General features: G+C 38.2%; 1 protein-coding gene across 1 annotated transcript in view; it reads right to left on the reverse strand.

Moving 5' to 3' along the window:
- The window catches only part of CCDC146 (coiled-coil domain containing 146), a 42,649-nt gene extending 28,052 nt beyond the window's left edge, over window positions 1-14,597 (reverse strand). Inside the window, exons 1-3 of the mRNA XM_009697715.1 lie at window positions 14,529-14,597; window positions 13,967-14,049; window positions 8,096-8,305 (exon numbers count right to left, since the gene is read on the reverse strand). Of these exons, the coding sequence (XP_009696017.1) occupies window positions 8,096-8,305; window positions 13,967-14,049; window positions 14,529-14,597 (362 nt within the window). The remainder of the gene's footprint in view (window positions 1-8,095; window positions 8,306-13,966; window positions 14,050-14,528) is intronic.
- Window positions 14,598-16,548: the final 1,951 nt, after the last annotated feature.

The raw sequence follows: 16,548 nt of genomic DNA on the forward strand, positions 1-16,548 counted from the left end.
TATTAATAATATAATAAATATTACTACAATATAGTAAATGGCAAAAAAGTATGGAAGCCTATCTTGTGTTAGACTAAAATGTATGGTGAATTATCATCAGGGACAATTGAAAGGTGTCCAGATTTAAAGGAAGGTTGCTGACTGGTAACTTGAAGTCCTGCAAGACAGGTTGCACATATGTAGGCTTTTTCTACAGTGCACACATCTAAACTTTTGAACCTGATTCTTCTTAGTCTTACCACCTCCTGCAGGGATACATTTATGCCTCATTCACTCTTGTCCTTATACTAGCGGAGTACAACAGGTCAAATGGCACCCTACACCCACAGTTCCTCAGAAAACAAAATCTTAACATGCAACCGAGGCAAAAGGAAAGAGGAGGTTGGGTTAGAAATATCCACAAAGACATCACACATCAAAGACAGTGCAGTTGCTAGTGAGAAACTTTCTTCTTCCTTTGAGTGATTGTTCATGCACACATTCACACTATAAACAACTGTAAGTGCAGCTCCTTAAATCTGAACGGGCTCCTGTGAAAAAAAAAATCCTGAAGAGAGTCAAGTGTTGTAGTCTAAGTCAATGGTTTATAGAAGAAAACTAAATTGAATAGCCATGGTGATCTTAACCTATATCCAAAACTATGTTGCGATTTAATTTTAGACAGCAATAGAGACAGATGCTGAAGGAGGGAAGAAGGAGGAAAGGGAAAAATAGGAAAGGTTTTAGATCTTCTGGGCATATTTTGAGTAATGCTTCCCTGAGAAAGATGAAGGAGTGACTACAAAAGTGGAGCTGAACCAACAAGCTTGTTGGCCTTATAATAGTGAGCTTCTTGGTAGCAGGTAAGTAAATACTGCCAAATATTAAAAAATTAGCCTGAGTGAAGAAATACGTCAATACATGCCCAGTGCATGCCCAGAACAATTCTGCACCTAGAGGAGCTAAATGGGCTACAGCACTCTGCGTGCCATCACAACCAAACTGAATTTAATTAAGTCCTTGTGCTACTGATTTGGAACAAAGGGGCAGGTTCTTGCAATGTAATTAGTAGCTATGATGACATTTCTGAGTCTCAGGCTATAAAGGGGTAAACATTGCAGCTAAGGAATAGGTGGAATGACCAAATCCTCTGCTCCCGATAGAGCAAAGAATCAACTTCACTTAAATTTGTGTTTGTAACTCCAGCTGGAGGGTGTGCTGGTCAGGCCTCCTGAGACTCAAGGCAGTCTGTTAGAGTAACTAACTCTCTTTAAGTAAGGGGAGTATTATAAGAAGGGGACAGGCTTTAGTGAAATAACTGTGTCACTTGGAGCTATGAACTATGGCAAGGAGTCTTGGGCAGCCCCACCTACCCAAAGCAGCTATCACCATTGCCTCTGAATGTGGTTGATACAGAAGAGAGGCAGCTGATCAGTATTTCTTTTTTTTCTCTGAAACCTTTCAGCAGCAGCCTAAGACTTTGCATGGTGGTGGTTCATGATTCAGAAAGTGCTGCTCATGGGGAGAGAGATCAGTCTCCTAGCGGCCAGCCTCGTGGAGGAAAATAGTCAAAAAAAGAGAACCGGGTTGGTGGTGTTGCAGTTAAAAAAAAAAATCATGAAGAACAACCTCTGGCTCAGATGAAGAGCAAAGAGAAAATAAAGACGCAGAGTAGATGTTGTTGATTTACAGCATGTATGTATATCTGTATGGGAGAGTATAAGTATGCCTTTACAGGGACTGGTAAGCCTAAAAACTAGTTTGAATGCCAGTGTTTGAACACCCACAGAGTACATGACTTTGCAAAAAAAAAAAATCTTTCAAAGAAAAAAGTTGAATTTAGATCAATCTTCACCCAAAATGGATAAAATTAATTACTAAAAAAAGTTATATTGCAAAGTCTATTATAACTTAAGAAATTGCACAAAAGAGTGAAGAAAGACATGGGAGTATTTTGCAGGTGTAAAGTGCAACTACATGCGAGTAAAAGGAAACACCATAAGGTGATTTCTTCTTTGCTGCAGTGGGGTCAGGAGCTATTCCTTTTATGTTCCACTGTTTAAAGTCAACGAGGGAGCGCACAGGGATCAAACTGCATTAGAAACTGAGCTACTTCGATTCCGTGATAGCAGCTTTGGGCTGCTCCTATGTACTGTGCCCATAAACTACAACTGAGTATATGGTGTTGGAATGCCACACAGGTCAAACACAATGTTTGCACTTACCAATAGGTTGTCTAAATGCATAAATACATTAATAAGGACAATTCATATTCCCAACATATTTTGGCAGGATTCCTAGTTGGACTTCTTGGGGCTGGCATAATCACACTAAATACAACAAATGTCCACTTTGCACAAATACCCATAACTCTTTGACTGCCACAAAAACTGATTAAATAAGTTCCGTGCAAACTGATAAAGAGGAACTGCACTGATTGTCATCAGTCCGTGCTGTGCCCTCTTTAATATCATGCCAGACGATCGAAAGGGCAATTGCAAAAATCAGGAGGGAGAGCAAAGTTGACACTGCTTTTCTTTTGTCACATTCCTCACTCATGAGGACAGATTCCTGTGGAGCCATTCCAGTTTCACAACAAAGATTTTTCCATCCAGCAAAAGTAAAACAATTTGAACACCTCATTTTCTGTGACATAAACAAAGGCACACTGAATGGCAAGCATCAAGCTACCTTAAGAGCTGGCAGACCAACTACTTCCATACAAAAAACAGTGAAAGTATGAAAAGAAACAAGAGGCAAAAGAAAGAAGTTATATCTCTCCGTTTTGAGCACATCTAAAAGTTAGACAGGTACCCCTATGCTAACATCCTCAGGCTTCCTTTCTGTCAGGGATAAAAACAGGATCCTCCAAAGGCAGGTCATCTGACATCCCAGGTGCCTATTTTAGGATGAGATAAATTACCAGTTGAAGATATTTCTCTCTGTTGACTCTAAACGAAGACCAGGATGATTAACTCAGATTAAACAATCAAATAAGATTCTTCAAAGATTTTAAGTTCAGGCTCTGATTTCATAGCTATATGGACACAGAAGCTTAATGTAAGGTAAGCAGAGAAAGTCTGGTCTTTGCATTTAGCATTTAAATCTTGTAATCTGTGATAGATGAACATCAGCCTCATGACTGCCTATAAAATGCTTAGACATCAATCACAACAACAAACAAAATAGCTGCAACTGGCAGTAGGCATTTATAACTCCCATTGTTTTACAGCCCTCCTTTGATGAGTGTATTTTTCAACATCATGTGGTTTTTATTATTATCATTATTATACCTATAACAACATACATAATGAAAAGAAGTTGAAATTCTTCCGTTTGAGCATTAATGTTTGCAAATCTTTCTCACATTGCTTTACTTATTTTCATGAAGCTTAATAGCAGTCCTGTACGTGAAAAGCTATCATGGATGCAGATGTAATGAGTTCAAAAAAAATACTCTTGGAAAATTGGACCATTAATGAAAATACATTCCAGACTTTTCCCTGAGAGATGTCTACAGCTGCAAACTGACATAGGAATAAAAAAATAAAGTCAGAGAGATCAAGAAATGTAGTGGTAGTTGTCAACAGAGGTCCGTTTCAGTTCCTCAGCTCACAAAATAGCCAGAATGTTGTTATCATTACGAATCCCATCATGCATGAAAGTGAACTCCTTCAGCTACTCTGACACATAGCTGGGATAGCTGAGGAATCCGTAGAAGGTGCTCAGCACCTCAGCACCTCACAGCTAATATCTAGTGGCCACAAGTAGAAGATATCACAGCTGACAAGCTGCCAGCAAGAGATTCCTGTAAGGCTCTTAGCTGTAATTAGTTTGTATGTTCCAGAGAATGCAGTCACAAGACTAGTTGATAACAACTTCAACTGTAACTCAATTTATTTTACTTATGGTTTGTAATTCTTTACTAGAAAAGCTATGGACAACACCTTAACTTTTCACTTTTCAATTATTGAGTGACTAATTGTGAAATAATTACAAGCATTGAAATAATTTTCCATATTTGCAATGCTTCTACAAGGACAAACTCAGTTTTGCAATCCTGACTTGGATGCAACAGCCTGTAGTACTTCAGTGAAGAGCCATTTTGCTACCTGCACAAATGCCTGTGAGGGCTGTAGATTGGACCTAGGCTTTAAAATAAAATTGTTTTCAAGAATCAGGCACCTTTAACCTCACAAACTCTTGTTACAGATAATTCCATTAAAGATGAATTGCTTACTTTAAAAAATATGGTTTAGATGATAAATTAATTTAGATGATATATTTATTATTTTTCAATGATATTGTTAATACTACCGCCTGAAAGAGAAAAGCACCTCTTCTTTGTTTTCTCTCACAAACCAGGACTCTAAGCCTCACACAGACATTAAAATGAAGTTTCCTCAAGCTAGAACAAATCCTTGCTGCTCACATTGATCCCTTCCTTGTTCTTGTGCTAATCTGATTTTTTGGTCTATATTCTTATTTACTGAGGCTTATTCAGTCCCAGTTATATGAAGAAACTTCATGGCTCTGAATGCAATTGGACCAGAACTGAATTGGGATCACTATTTTTCCTTTTACTTTATTGCACTTGCCTAATAGTTTCTGAGAGGAAGCATACTCCGAGAGTCAGCTCGGACTTTGGGGTAGTGGCCCAAGCTTTATAACCGCAGTAAAATCCTTCCAACTGTTGTTCCCCTCCCGTGCCAAGTGCTCGGGCAGACACACTGGCAATGCACCCAGTACAACCATACAGCAGAACAAGAAGACAAATTGGAAGAGGCGGCACACACCTATGGTGGGAGTACATCCCACCCGTACAGTCACCCTCGGGGTGACTCCCCTGACAGCTGACGTGCATCAGAGCTGCTTCTGAATACCTCAGGTACATATACAAGCTATGAAAAAAAGTCACAAAATTTCTGAAAACCTGCTGATACTACAATGCTGAAAGCAATTTAAATATACTCTTGGAATGTTGACTACTCATTGGAACATTAAAGAATTAAAACAGAAGATGAAACATCACCTTCAGCTGTTCAAAAAGGTATCTGATCTGGAAAAATGTTGTTTACAGAGGCAACCAAATAGGAAATGAAATATGGAAAAGAGAATATAGAACACTAAGGAACCTTGAGACAAAAAATAACTTTGCTAACGTTACCGTGTATCTATATGACTCTTCAAGAGAAAAAGTTTACTGTTGTCAGATTTGAATCTGAGTGCAAAAAGGGTGCAAAGTGCCCTTAGCTATCAGAGCAAGTGAATTGAGGCAGGAAGTAAAGGCAGCAGAGACTACAGAGATGCTTCAGAGAAAGAAAGGCCTACAGAAATAGGGAAGCAGAAGATCTGCGGAGGCTCGCTCTCACTTCCAGCTCAGCATTTCTACTCATTTCTGAGTAGACCAGACCCAAGACTTCTAAGAAACGGACAAAGCAATACATAAAAGACACAGATATGCCCTTCAAAAGCTTTTCCCCTCCATGTTCCCTGCCTGCTATACGTAAGAAGGTGAATAAGCAATATGTTTGTTTTCAGACTAAACAGCCATTAGTCATAATTCCCAAATAGAAGTTTACTGGTAAGTGCCAAGCACAGCTGGGACTGTACTAACACAGTTGGAGAACAAGGGAAACTGTGCTCCAGAGAGATCAAGGGCCAAGTGAGGCTGGACCACAAGTTTCTATCCTTCTGAGAAATGAAGGAAACCAAGCAGTCACCTAACAGCAAACTTAAAATATCTTTGATGTCACTTCCCCTCTGTCTGTGACACCACCCATGCACATAGATATTTCAGAGGACATCGCTTTACTATTTATGTAAAACCATCAGGCATATAGATCTTCATCTTATATCAGTGTTACTATTAGATCGCTTGCTACTCACAACTCTATTCTGGACATTCATTTTCACTGTCTTTCACAGGCACCAAACTCATCCCTTCTTTACAGGCATGTATTCACATCCATTATCTGTTTTTCTTCATAGCTCATTTCTAATTTCCCCACTATATTCATTCATCCATTCCCCACATAGATATGTAATCTGCCAGTCCTGTTCATTCTACACTACTCCAACATTAAAACCCCTGTCATTTCTGGAAAGCAGTATCTTCTCTCCCAATAAACAAATCCACACGTAATCAAGGCACATCCTCCTCACTCCACACCCACAACACATCTAAGACCCAATGCTATCAAGGGGCATAAAACAGATTCCAAACAAGGAACAATTAAATAATCTGTAGCTCTTCAGTTTAGAAAGTTGACAAATTAAGGGCAGGGGAGTGAGGATGGATACAAAAGAGATCTATCAAACCATTCTGCAGCAGTGAAAATGAAGAGAGGATCAGATGTTCACTGTCTCATCCAATACAAGAACTGCAGGGCATGAAATGAAGCTGGTAGGAGTCAGGTTCAAAAAAGAAAGGAGGTAGCAGTTCTTGTACAGTTAATCTGTGGAACTCGTTGCCCAGGGTGTTGCAATGCCAGAAGTTTATATAGTTGAGGAGGAGACAGGAGAAGCTCAAGGAAGAAGGGTCAGCTGAGGATTCCTGAATACAGAGGACTGAACTTGGCTGACGAAATCCCTGCATCACAAATGGCTGGGGGCTGCACTTTTGGCTGCCGTTAGATACTGCGCCATATGGACCTCTGCACAGACTGTACGGCTGGTTTTGATCTCATGCAATACATTAACAGCTAATAGAGGAAGTTTCTTATTAAAATGAAAGAACATTTTTCACAGTGTGACTGACCCAAAAAGTGTATTTTTAATCTGCAAGATAGGTTATTCAATTCATACATAAAAATTAAATGCAGTAAATGTGCAAGGGTAATTGAAACAATACCTAAACTACGTTTTGTTAGGATAGAAATCTCCTTTTGACTAGAGGTAGAAAATAGACTATAGGTGAATATCCACTAAACATATAAAACTCCATCACTTTTTGGAAAAGTGATACAAAATCAGTGAAAAATTGTTGTAAGATATGAAGAAAAATGGGTAAAAAGTGCGATATTTTGAAAAGCTCATTTCTGGACTGCTTGGAAATTGCAATAAATTCTGTATTTAATAATTGCTTCAGGAAACTTCATGTTGCTTAGTTATCTCAGAGCAAATAATTTTTTCCAGATGCTTTCCATGTTTCTTTATTTCTCCCACTCCCAATCTGCTTCTTTCTCTAGTTTCTTTCTCTCTTAGAGCAAACACTTGGCTCTAAAAAAAAAAACCAAAAACCAAAAAAAACCAAGAAAGGACTGCCAGAAAAATCTGCTCTATGCAGTTTTTAGTGTCCCTGCTCTCCCTGCAGAAAAGAGTTTTAACTGCTGAGCTGCTGACGTTATTTATTTGTATTTACATACACCAGCTACTCTATAGCTGGATTGAAGATGGGTAAAAATAGCAAGCACCCCACAAAATGAAAATATGAATTCATCTCCCCATAGGTACATATTATAAAAAATGCAATAGTACTTTTTCTAATTTTACTATAAAAGCTTCAAGTACAACACACTCATACATGCAGATAGTTGAAATATATACAGTATCAAGCTTATTCTGGACTTTTTGCCTTTTATAGAAATGTCAAATATTCACATCTTTCACAGCAAATTTCACATTTTTCCAATCTGAGAATATACAAGTACTTCTCCTCCTTTAAATACCTGAATAGAAAAACTTGAATACATTGTGCTTCTGATGTTAAAAATAGCATTGGGTCTATTTATGACATTGTTTCCATAAAATCCCAGTCACCAAGTCTCTGAGACACTTTAATCATTTGTATTAAAGGTGTCCTAGACTCAAATAATTCCTGTTAATTTTGCCTGCCTAAACATTAATCATGCAATGTAGTAAATTTTAAACAGCATTTCAAAGAACACCATAGCATGTTCTAAAATTTAAATTATCTACAAATCTTGCACCAGAGTAATTTTATTCATCACTGAAATGTTGCTGTTACTAGGGAAGGTTTGTGGCAATTTGTTTAACAACAGCCATCAAGAAATGTGTCCATGTAAGATGGAGAGGAGAATGAATTATATTCTATGTTATTATATTTCTAGATAATGTATGATAAAATTAGCAGCATTTGACCACTATCACTTACCATTCCATCTTGAACTGAATTTCATACTCTTTTTCTTTAATACTATTGTATTCATTTTGGCAACTAAGAAGTTGTTGCCTTATTCGGGAAACTTCACTGGAAGATTCTTCAGGGAACTGTTCTGCTTTTTCCAGTTCATGTTGTTGTTGTTCCAGTTCGACACTAAGACGTTTGGCTTCCTGCAACAGCTGGATCTCAGATTCCTGTAAACTACATTAAATAGAAAAATTTAGAACTAGGCAACGAGAAGCATAAGCTTTGTATTTATACTTTTTTACCTACCTATGATATTTAATTCAAGGTTTTCAAGATGAGATAGGATTAAGTCCTGAGTGATCTGGCCTGACCTCCTAGTTGACCATGCCTTGAACAGAAGGTTGGATCAGAGACCTCCTGAGGTCTGTTCAAACCCGAGTTGTCCTATGATGCCACGAGAGCAGTGGAATCTGATGTGAAGGTTTTTTTCTGCTTATCTAGAGTCGGAGTGGGATTCATCTAATCTGATTTTAACCAGATGAAAGATGGTTAGTTAGTCTAATTTATTTGCCTAGCACCTCCTAGAACCAGTGAAGAGACAAGGAATCCGTTTTATCCTAAGAAGTGCCAAAGGCTAGACCTGAATCGGCATGGGGAACAATAACAGGGAAGTATTCACCAGGACAAGGCCCAGTCTGGACTGTACGACACCTTTAAGTTCTTAGTATAAATACCAGGACACCTACGCAGTGCTGAACTGCATGTTGCTGTTGCTGTAGTGTTACCAGTATCGGAAGTAACTCATTTAATGACACACAAGCTTCAAATACATCTGTGGACTTCTGTGGAAGCTTATTACAAGGCCTGTAGACACGATCAGTTACCTGATCTGACTTGTATCATCAAATTCTAGCTTCATAGAAACAACAAACTGTAATATTCTGTCAATATTAGGAGACTGGTATTCATAATATACTTAGGAACCTATGTGGCGATAGCTGAATAACAGGTCTTAAAGGCTGTTAGTAAAATAGATTGATTATTATGGAAAAGTCTTAAAGGGAACTTCAGTGTGAAAATTTATATAAAATGCACAACATATAAGCTTATTCTTTATGCTACAGAAATTATTGTATGTGCCTTCTCAATATTACTACATTATAACTTTTGTATAATGGTATACTAAAATTAGTCACAAATGATGTGGAAAAATAAAGAACTCTATCACTTGCCTTTTATTAATTAAAAATATAATGCAACAATATTGTTTAAAACAAAGAAATTAGAATCTCCCATATTGAGAAACTCTAAAATAAATTTTAGCTCAAAGATGACATTTGTGGCTTAGCAACAAAACCAAAATTACGTATCAAACTGAAGAACAGAGTTGAGATGGTAACTATAAAAACACAAAATATACAACTGACTATACTGCACACATATAGCTGAAATAATATAGCAGAAAAAGTTTTGTTTTGTTGAACATTTCTACTTAGATAACCACTTCCTTTTTTAAACCAGAAAATAAGAAAACCACAGACTTCAACAGGAAACAAGAGTGTGCCTTTATCACGAACAAATAACTTCATTTGTGATGTATTTACATAGTAACTTTTAAAGGGAAAAATAAATTGACTTATTGACACAAGATCCTATATGATATTTAGAACTTCTTTAAGTCTAACAGAACATATGCTGTTTTAGGAGAAAATATAACTGGTTGCAGTAATACACATTCATTTTAAACATAATTCTTACATAAAACATAAATTTTACATAAATTTACAGAAACATGTAAGCTCTTCCATAAAACCAAAATTCTTAGTATTGATTTTTTTAAGAGAATAAAAAAAGAAAAATAGGAACAAGAATTGAGTGTTGAATCTAGACTGGATCTTGCTCACTACAGATGCCAACAGTATTTTTTCGTGTGAAGATTTAAATTCAGTTGAAGACAATGAAGAAATAGCTGGACATCTACACAATGTACACATGTAGAATCACATGAGTGTAAAAGCAGGCTTGCCAAGTCTTCTGTGGCAGCTTTTGAATTTGTGAAGTGATTAATAATTTAACAGAGGCTTAAGATAAGAGTTCCAAACTGTCAATGAACTATCATTATTACCTGACTTTCTTACAGCTTGGTGTATCAGAATATTCATTGTTATTGAGATAACAAAAATAAAATTTTACAATTGGGCCATATGATTGTGTGACTAAATGGGTTTTCAGGGGCAAAACATGAGCTCAGGTATATCAGCTTTAGGTGCAGTCTGACTGCCAAGCAGATAGGTGAGACAGCACTGGAACGGGATGACGGCTTGTTCCCAGAATTTCAGCTGTGCAGCAAACATAAATTCAAAAGCACATAACACTTTGAAGAAATGTATCAAAGTTGTTATCTGCCAGGTGACATCTCTCAGCTTTTCAGAACACCAAATTGTGCAAAACTGAAATCAAGAAATAAAGAACTATTTACCGCTAAACAAAGGACCACACTATACAAGTTATAACTCTGTGCACTCTAGCCTTGGAAACTATATGTATACACACTAGTTACATTCAGCATATTAGACAAATTTGTGTTGTATATCAGCAAGATCAGTTACAATCGTTTGGCACAGCTGTCACAGGGATCTATGCTGCTTAAGATGCATAAGACTTTCTCCTTGAGATTTTTGCATGTGACTAAAGGAAAGAAGAACACACCAAGCTTGAAGACATCATCTAGTGTCATTTGTTTCCATGTGGCATTGTAATAGCACTGGGACAGATGAGGATTAATTAGGAAAGAAATTAAATTCAACTGTAATAAGTGAAAAAAAATAAATCACAGAATCATAGAATCATCAGGGTTGGAAGGGACCTCTGGAGATGACCTAGTCCAACTCCCCTGACAAAGCAGGTTCACCTACAGCAAGTTGCACAGGAACATGTCCAGGTGGGTTTTGAATATTTTCAGAGATTGTGACACCATAACCACTCTGGGCAGCCTGTTCCAGTGCTCTGCCACTCTCAAAGTATAGTTCTTCCTCACATTAAGATGAAACTTCGTGACTTTCAGTTTGTGCCCGTTGCCCCTTAACCTTTCACTGGCCATCACTGAAAAGAGTCTGGCCCCATCCTCTTGATACCCACCCTTAAAGTATTTATAAGTACTGATGAGATCCCCTCTCAGTCTTCTCTTCTCCAGGCTGAACAGACCCAGTTCCCTCAGCCTTTCCTCATAAGGGAGATGCTCCAGTGCCCTCATCATCTTCGTTGCCCTCCACTGGACTCTCTCCAGTAATTCCTTGCCTTTTTGAACTGGGGAGCCCAGAACTGGACACAGCACTCCAGCTGTGGCCTCACCAGGGCAGAGTAGAGGGGGAGGATAACCTCCCTCGACCTGCTGGCCACACTCTTCCTAACACATCCCAAGATGCCATTGGCCTTCTTGGCCATGAGGGCACATTGCTGGCTCACGGGGAACTTGTTGTGCACCAGAAGTACTCCCAGGTCCTTCTCTGCCCTGCTGCTCTCGAGCAGGTCAACCCCCAGCCTGTACTGGTGCATGGGGTTATTCCTCCCCAGGTGCAGGACCCTATACTTGCCCTTGTTGAACTTCATTAGTGTCCTCTCCACCCAAATCTCCAGCCTGTCCAGGTCTCACTGAATGGCAGCACAGTTCTTGATCCACAGAACTCCACTGCACATGTGAGAGTGAAGAACTAAAAACTAAAAAGTGCTATTGATTCTGTGAATGATTCATTGCAGGAAAAGAGTACACACGCATACAGAACCTATCATCAGGACTCTCTTTATAGCCAATGGAGAAAACCAGACACTTGCAGATGTCTGTATAAAGAGGAAGCATGTGGTCCCTATTTCTTTCCATTGACCGTTAAGGGACCCTAGATACCTAGTTCAGATGTGCATGTCTACTGATGTTAAAATATGGACAAGTAAATCCCACTTTTGATGTCTGAAAAGTCCTTAAAAAACATTGGATATCACATTAAATTTTTGATAATTGATTTCCCTTGCTTTCTTTTAGCACTAAGAGAAATTTTTCTGTGGGAATTAGTACTTGTTCACATGTTGGTGTCTTGCTTTGACACATGACTACATCTAAGTAAAGAATGTGACAAGATTCTCTCCAATTGACTTTCTTACAGAAGTATAGCAGTTTCGTAGTCCTGTGAGAACCATGGAAAGAATGAGAGATGTAATCTACCATCTAACATTTTCATGCTTTTGGTGCACTGTGTTTACGGTATTTTTATGTGTGACAGAAAAGACAGTTGAGTTCTGTTTTTACTCAGGCCATATTCCACTTATACATACAAAGGAATTGTCTCTACATAAAAGAACGTTCTATATAAAAGAATGCTATATAAATATATAAAATGAAATATGTATAGTAATATGCTTGTATTTTTTCCAACCAAAGACTGGTTTCAAACTCACACCGGCTAAAAAACAATCAAGTTCAGCAGCTACTGGATTCCTACTTCAGCTCAGTGAACACTGGTGTGGTAGAAACCTTCTCAATCAACTAGTCCAAAACCCACATAATATGTTTAGTCCTGAGCATTAAGAAAATACTTCTTGCATTTTCTAGTGAGTTGAACGGGTTTAGGACTGCTGTTTTTAGTTCTGTTTCCTAAAAATATTTGCTATGCAGCAATCTGAATAAAGTCAGATGACTTTACAGAGCCAGAGCCATATTCTAACTCCCCATTTTATTAAGATGAAACTAGAAGACTCTGCTAACCTCAAGAAAAACTGTGTTTTCAGGATTTTGGAAACGCCTTTTCAAATTACTTTACATTACTTAGCACTTGTCGCTATGCTCATTGCCAGGAGGCACCCTAAATCCCAGCATAACCCAAGTAAGCAGGTATGACTTGAATTAGTCTTAGAACCCTTAAATCAGGCTTTAGCTTCAATGAAAGAATAGCCATGGTTGTTTATAAGCAGAATTGCCATAAAGGTTTTGATGTGGACTGTCAGGGAAATTGGGGTAAAATATTGTCAATATGGTGGATATTACGGTACGTGTTACAGAAATATAACAACAGGAGTATCATGACACTGATTTTACTGATAATTATGAATATATCATAATTAATATAAAAATTACCAGTCACAAATACTAACGTAGTATTGCAGTACTTGCAATAGGACTGCTCTGTTCTGTGACATACTGTTCACCTAGTACAACTGCAGCATTGCGTCCCACTTTGTCCTTCCCTCTTTCCTTCCACTCGCACATGCCCTGCTCAAGAAGCCTGGCATCGGGCTATAAGCATGACCTCTTTTCTTTCCTCCAGCAAGTACCGGAGCAGGGCAGACTCATATCTACTACATCTAACTTCTGAGTTTCATTTATGCTTTGAAGCTTAAGGTTCTAAACTTCTAAATTTATTAGCAGTTCAGTCTAATGTCACTTTCAATGTTATCAGAGGGTAAAATTCGTATCTATTTAGATGTGACAGTCTCATTTTCCTTCTTAAAAACAAGCCTTTAGCTTCCTCAGTTGCTCTCTATGATGTTAGCTCAGCAGGTCAGAGTCTTTTCATATGTTACAATTCTGGCTACATTATCTTCAAATATGTATTTATTTTAAACTTGTATATTGTCTGTTGCAGTTTGTGCTTCCCTCCATTGCCATTATTATTATGTTTATATTAAAAATGATGTTATTCAAACAAGTATTTAAATATCCCAAATTACCTTGAAAGTTCCTATTAAATAATACTGGTTTTCAACTTTGTGTTCTTGCTTCCTCTTTATGAACAATCAGTGTAAGAAAGCCTCAAATGGCAATTAGACCTCAGGATGAGCAGAAAATTACTTTAAATATGTAATGTTTTGGCTACTTAAACAAAGTCTAAAAAAGGAATGTTATACCTTCTCACAGTGTTATGCAGCAAGGTGTACTTTCCCTTCAGCTCAGCTACTCTGGTGTCTGTGATTTTTCCAGCAGCAAATAGCTATAAAAGGGAAACAGACAGTTATGAAATCTCTTAAGAACTATTTTCATTCTGCTGCAACTTTTTATAACTATAATTGGCAGCCTTTTAGTTCATACAGTCTTTGGTAACCTACCAAATCAAATACACAACCAAATCAAATACACAGATGAAAAAATGCTTATTTACATAATATTTCAAAGCATAAATATAATATAAAGAACGCATCTGTTACAACTACAGTGCTACCCGCACCACCATTTCTTCTCTGATTTTCTGTCTGTATTAATATTTCATGATAATTCTGCCTTGACTTTGAACTCAGGCTCTAGAAGTCACCTGCTTTTCACATTGCTTAACTGGTTCAGTTTTGGTATATACCAGCTGGTCCGCACAGGTGAAACTGAGGCTTGAAGTGTCTCCACAGGCAATATGGCTGTTAAAAAGAGAAGCTGGGCTCAAGCTAGATCATCCTCAGGCCACAGAATGCATTGCCTTACGTGCCCGTGCAGGTCTTTGGCAAACACCAAGATCACAGTGCTCCACATATTTAGTACTACAATACCCATACGTGTGTGATGCAGCGTACCCACCTCTTAGGTGATTCCTCAGGTGTCTTGAGGGCAGTAATTTGGGCCAATGAGCCAGTTCCTCTTAATATAAGTAGGAAATGGGACTAAGAGCCCAATTTTGCCACTGGGAAACATCACAGCAGCAAAGTGATAGTATCTCCTGGGATATTTCCTCAGAAAACCTTTTCTTCCCCTCCTTTGGTTACAAGTAAGGTTAAATCCAGGTAAAAAATGTAAGGTGATGTGGGTCTGTAAAAGTCTATAGCTAGCCAGCAAGTCAAATCTGCAATTTCTATGGGAACTTGCCAAGAAATGCGGTTGTGCAGATCTCCTGAAATAAGAAGTGAAGTTACTACAGCACCAGGAAAATCCTAGAAGTCATACTTCAACCCTTATGTTTGACAAGGCCTCCAGGGAAATGTCTTTTTCTAAGCTCAACTAAGGGCCATTTAAGAGATTCATATATGGGCCATTTATAGATGCCCCTTTCTTGAATATCCAAGAGAAACCATCCAGAACCAGTCCTACGGTCAAGAGGCAGAACCCAAGTTAATACGTCAAAGGAAGTATACATTTTGTTGATAGCTGATTTATGTATTTTTTTAAGATCTGCTGCAAAATATTTCATGGTAGCAAAGACAATCTTTGCTGACTGAGCCCCTGAGAAAAGGAAAGGAGGCCTGTCTTTCATTTGTTTGCATGAGATTAAAGATAAGCAGCTCTCAAATATTTATTTTGGCATCCTCTATGGTCCAAAGATACTGTTCACTTAAGTTCACAATACTAGCTAGCTCTTCTGTGAGAAAGAAGATATTTCTCTACCCCAACCCATTTATTTCTTAGCTTCATGTGTAGGTATAGTTGTCCTATTTGGGTGCTACCTCACTGATGTCCTTTCTCTATGCTCCTCTGATCTATACTTGTGAGTTCCAGTTTTTCTTACTGCTTAGCTTCTCACTGCAGACCTATGCCATGTTTGACAATGTTTCTGTAGAAATAAACTTACTTGTCCTTGAGCCTATGTCTTCTCCTTTATATCCCTAAGTTATTTACACTTAATTTCTCAGTTCAATTCAGAGCTAAGACCTCTATCCCAATAAGGCTGCTCCTATACAGTGCAAAGACACACAGTTTTGAAGACTACATAAGACAGACTTTATGGGTAGCATACCAGCATGTCAAGGGGAGTGAGACTTCCATGAGAAGTATCATCACCAGATAGCTCCCATTACCACAACTTTATTTGGAGAGCCATCACAGAGTCAGCACTGGGCTATCCTGATCCCAGGATTTGTTATTAAAGCCCAGCACACTGTTTTCTCCACGATTCTTGGGAAGGCAGAAAGGAAAGAGGCAACCGCTTGAGGAGAAGAAATAGTCAGTTGCGGAAGAAGGCAGGAAAAGCATGAGCCTACTGTAGAAAAATTGTATTATTTGTGGTGATAAAACCAGACAAGGGATGATGCCCCTGATATACAAATATATACTGCGTTCAAGGCTGCCTTTCCCACATATGTGATAGTGGGTGATGTATAAATGAAGTGAAACTCAGAAGCTATGTTAGCTGAATCAGTGGATGCTCCCAGAAATTCACTGAATGCCTATAATGGGGCTAGCAATTGTTTTCCTTACACATTTCTATCATGCTGATGAATAGCAAATTTCCAGTCCCTGAATACATTGTCTACCGATAATAAAAATTAGAGATAGGACTGGAATGACAGTAGGTACCCACTTGGACTTGAAACTATGGTTGTGCACAGTTAGCAGAAAATTAGTAATAGCTTTTTGCAAAAGATACTGAAAATGGGTAGGGGTCACCTTCTTTTAGAGCCACTACTCAGTGGACAGTATAAAGGGTAGAGTCCAACTTGTTTGCTGTCAGGTGAGCTGAGAAGTAGACAGTTACCCAGCTGGGATGACTTTGGTTCCTACTAATATCTAGAAT

Source organism: Cariama cristata, unplaced genomic scaffold (genome assembly GCF_000690535.1).
Source record: "Cariama cristata isolate BGI_N322 unplaced genomic scaffold, ASM69053v1 scaffold3343, whole genome shotgun sequence".
NCBI lineage: Eukaryota > Metazoa > Chordata > Aves > Cariamiformes > Cariamidae > Cariama > Cariama cristata.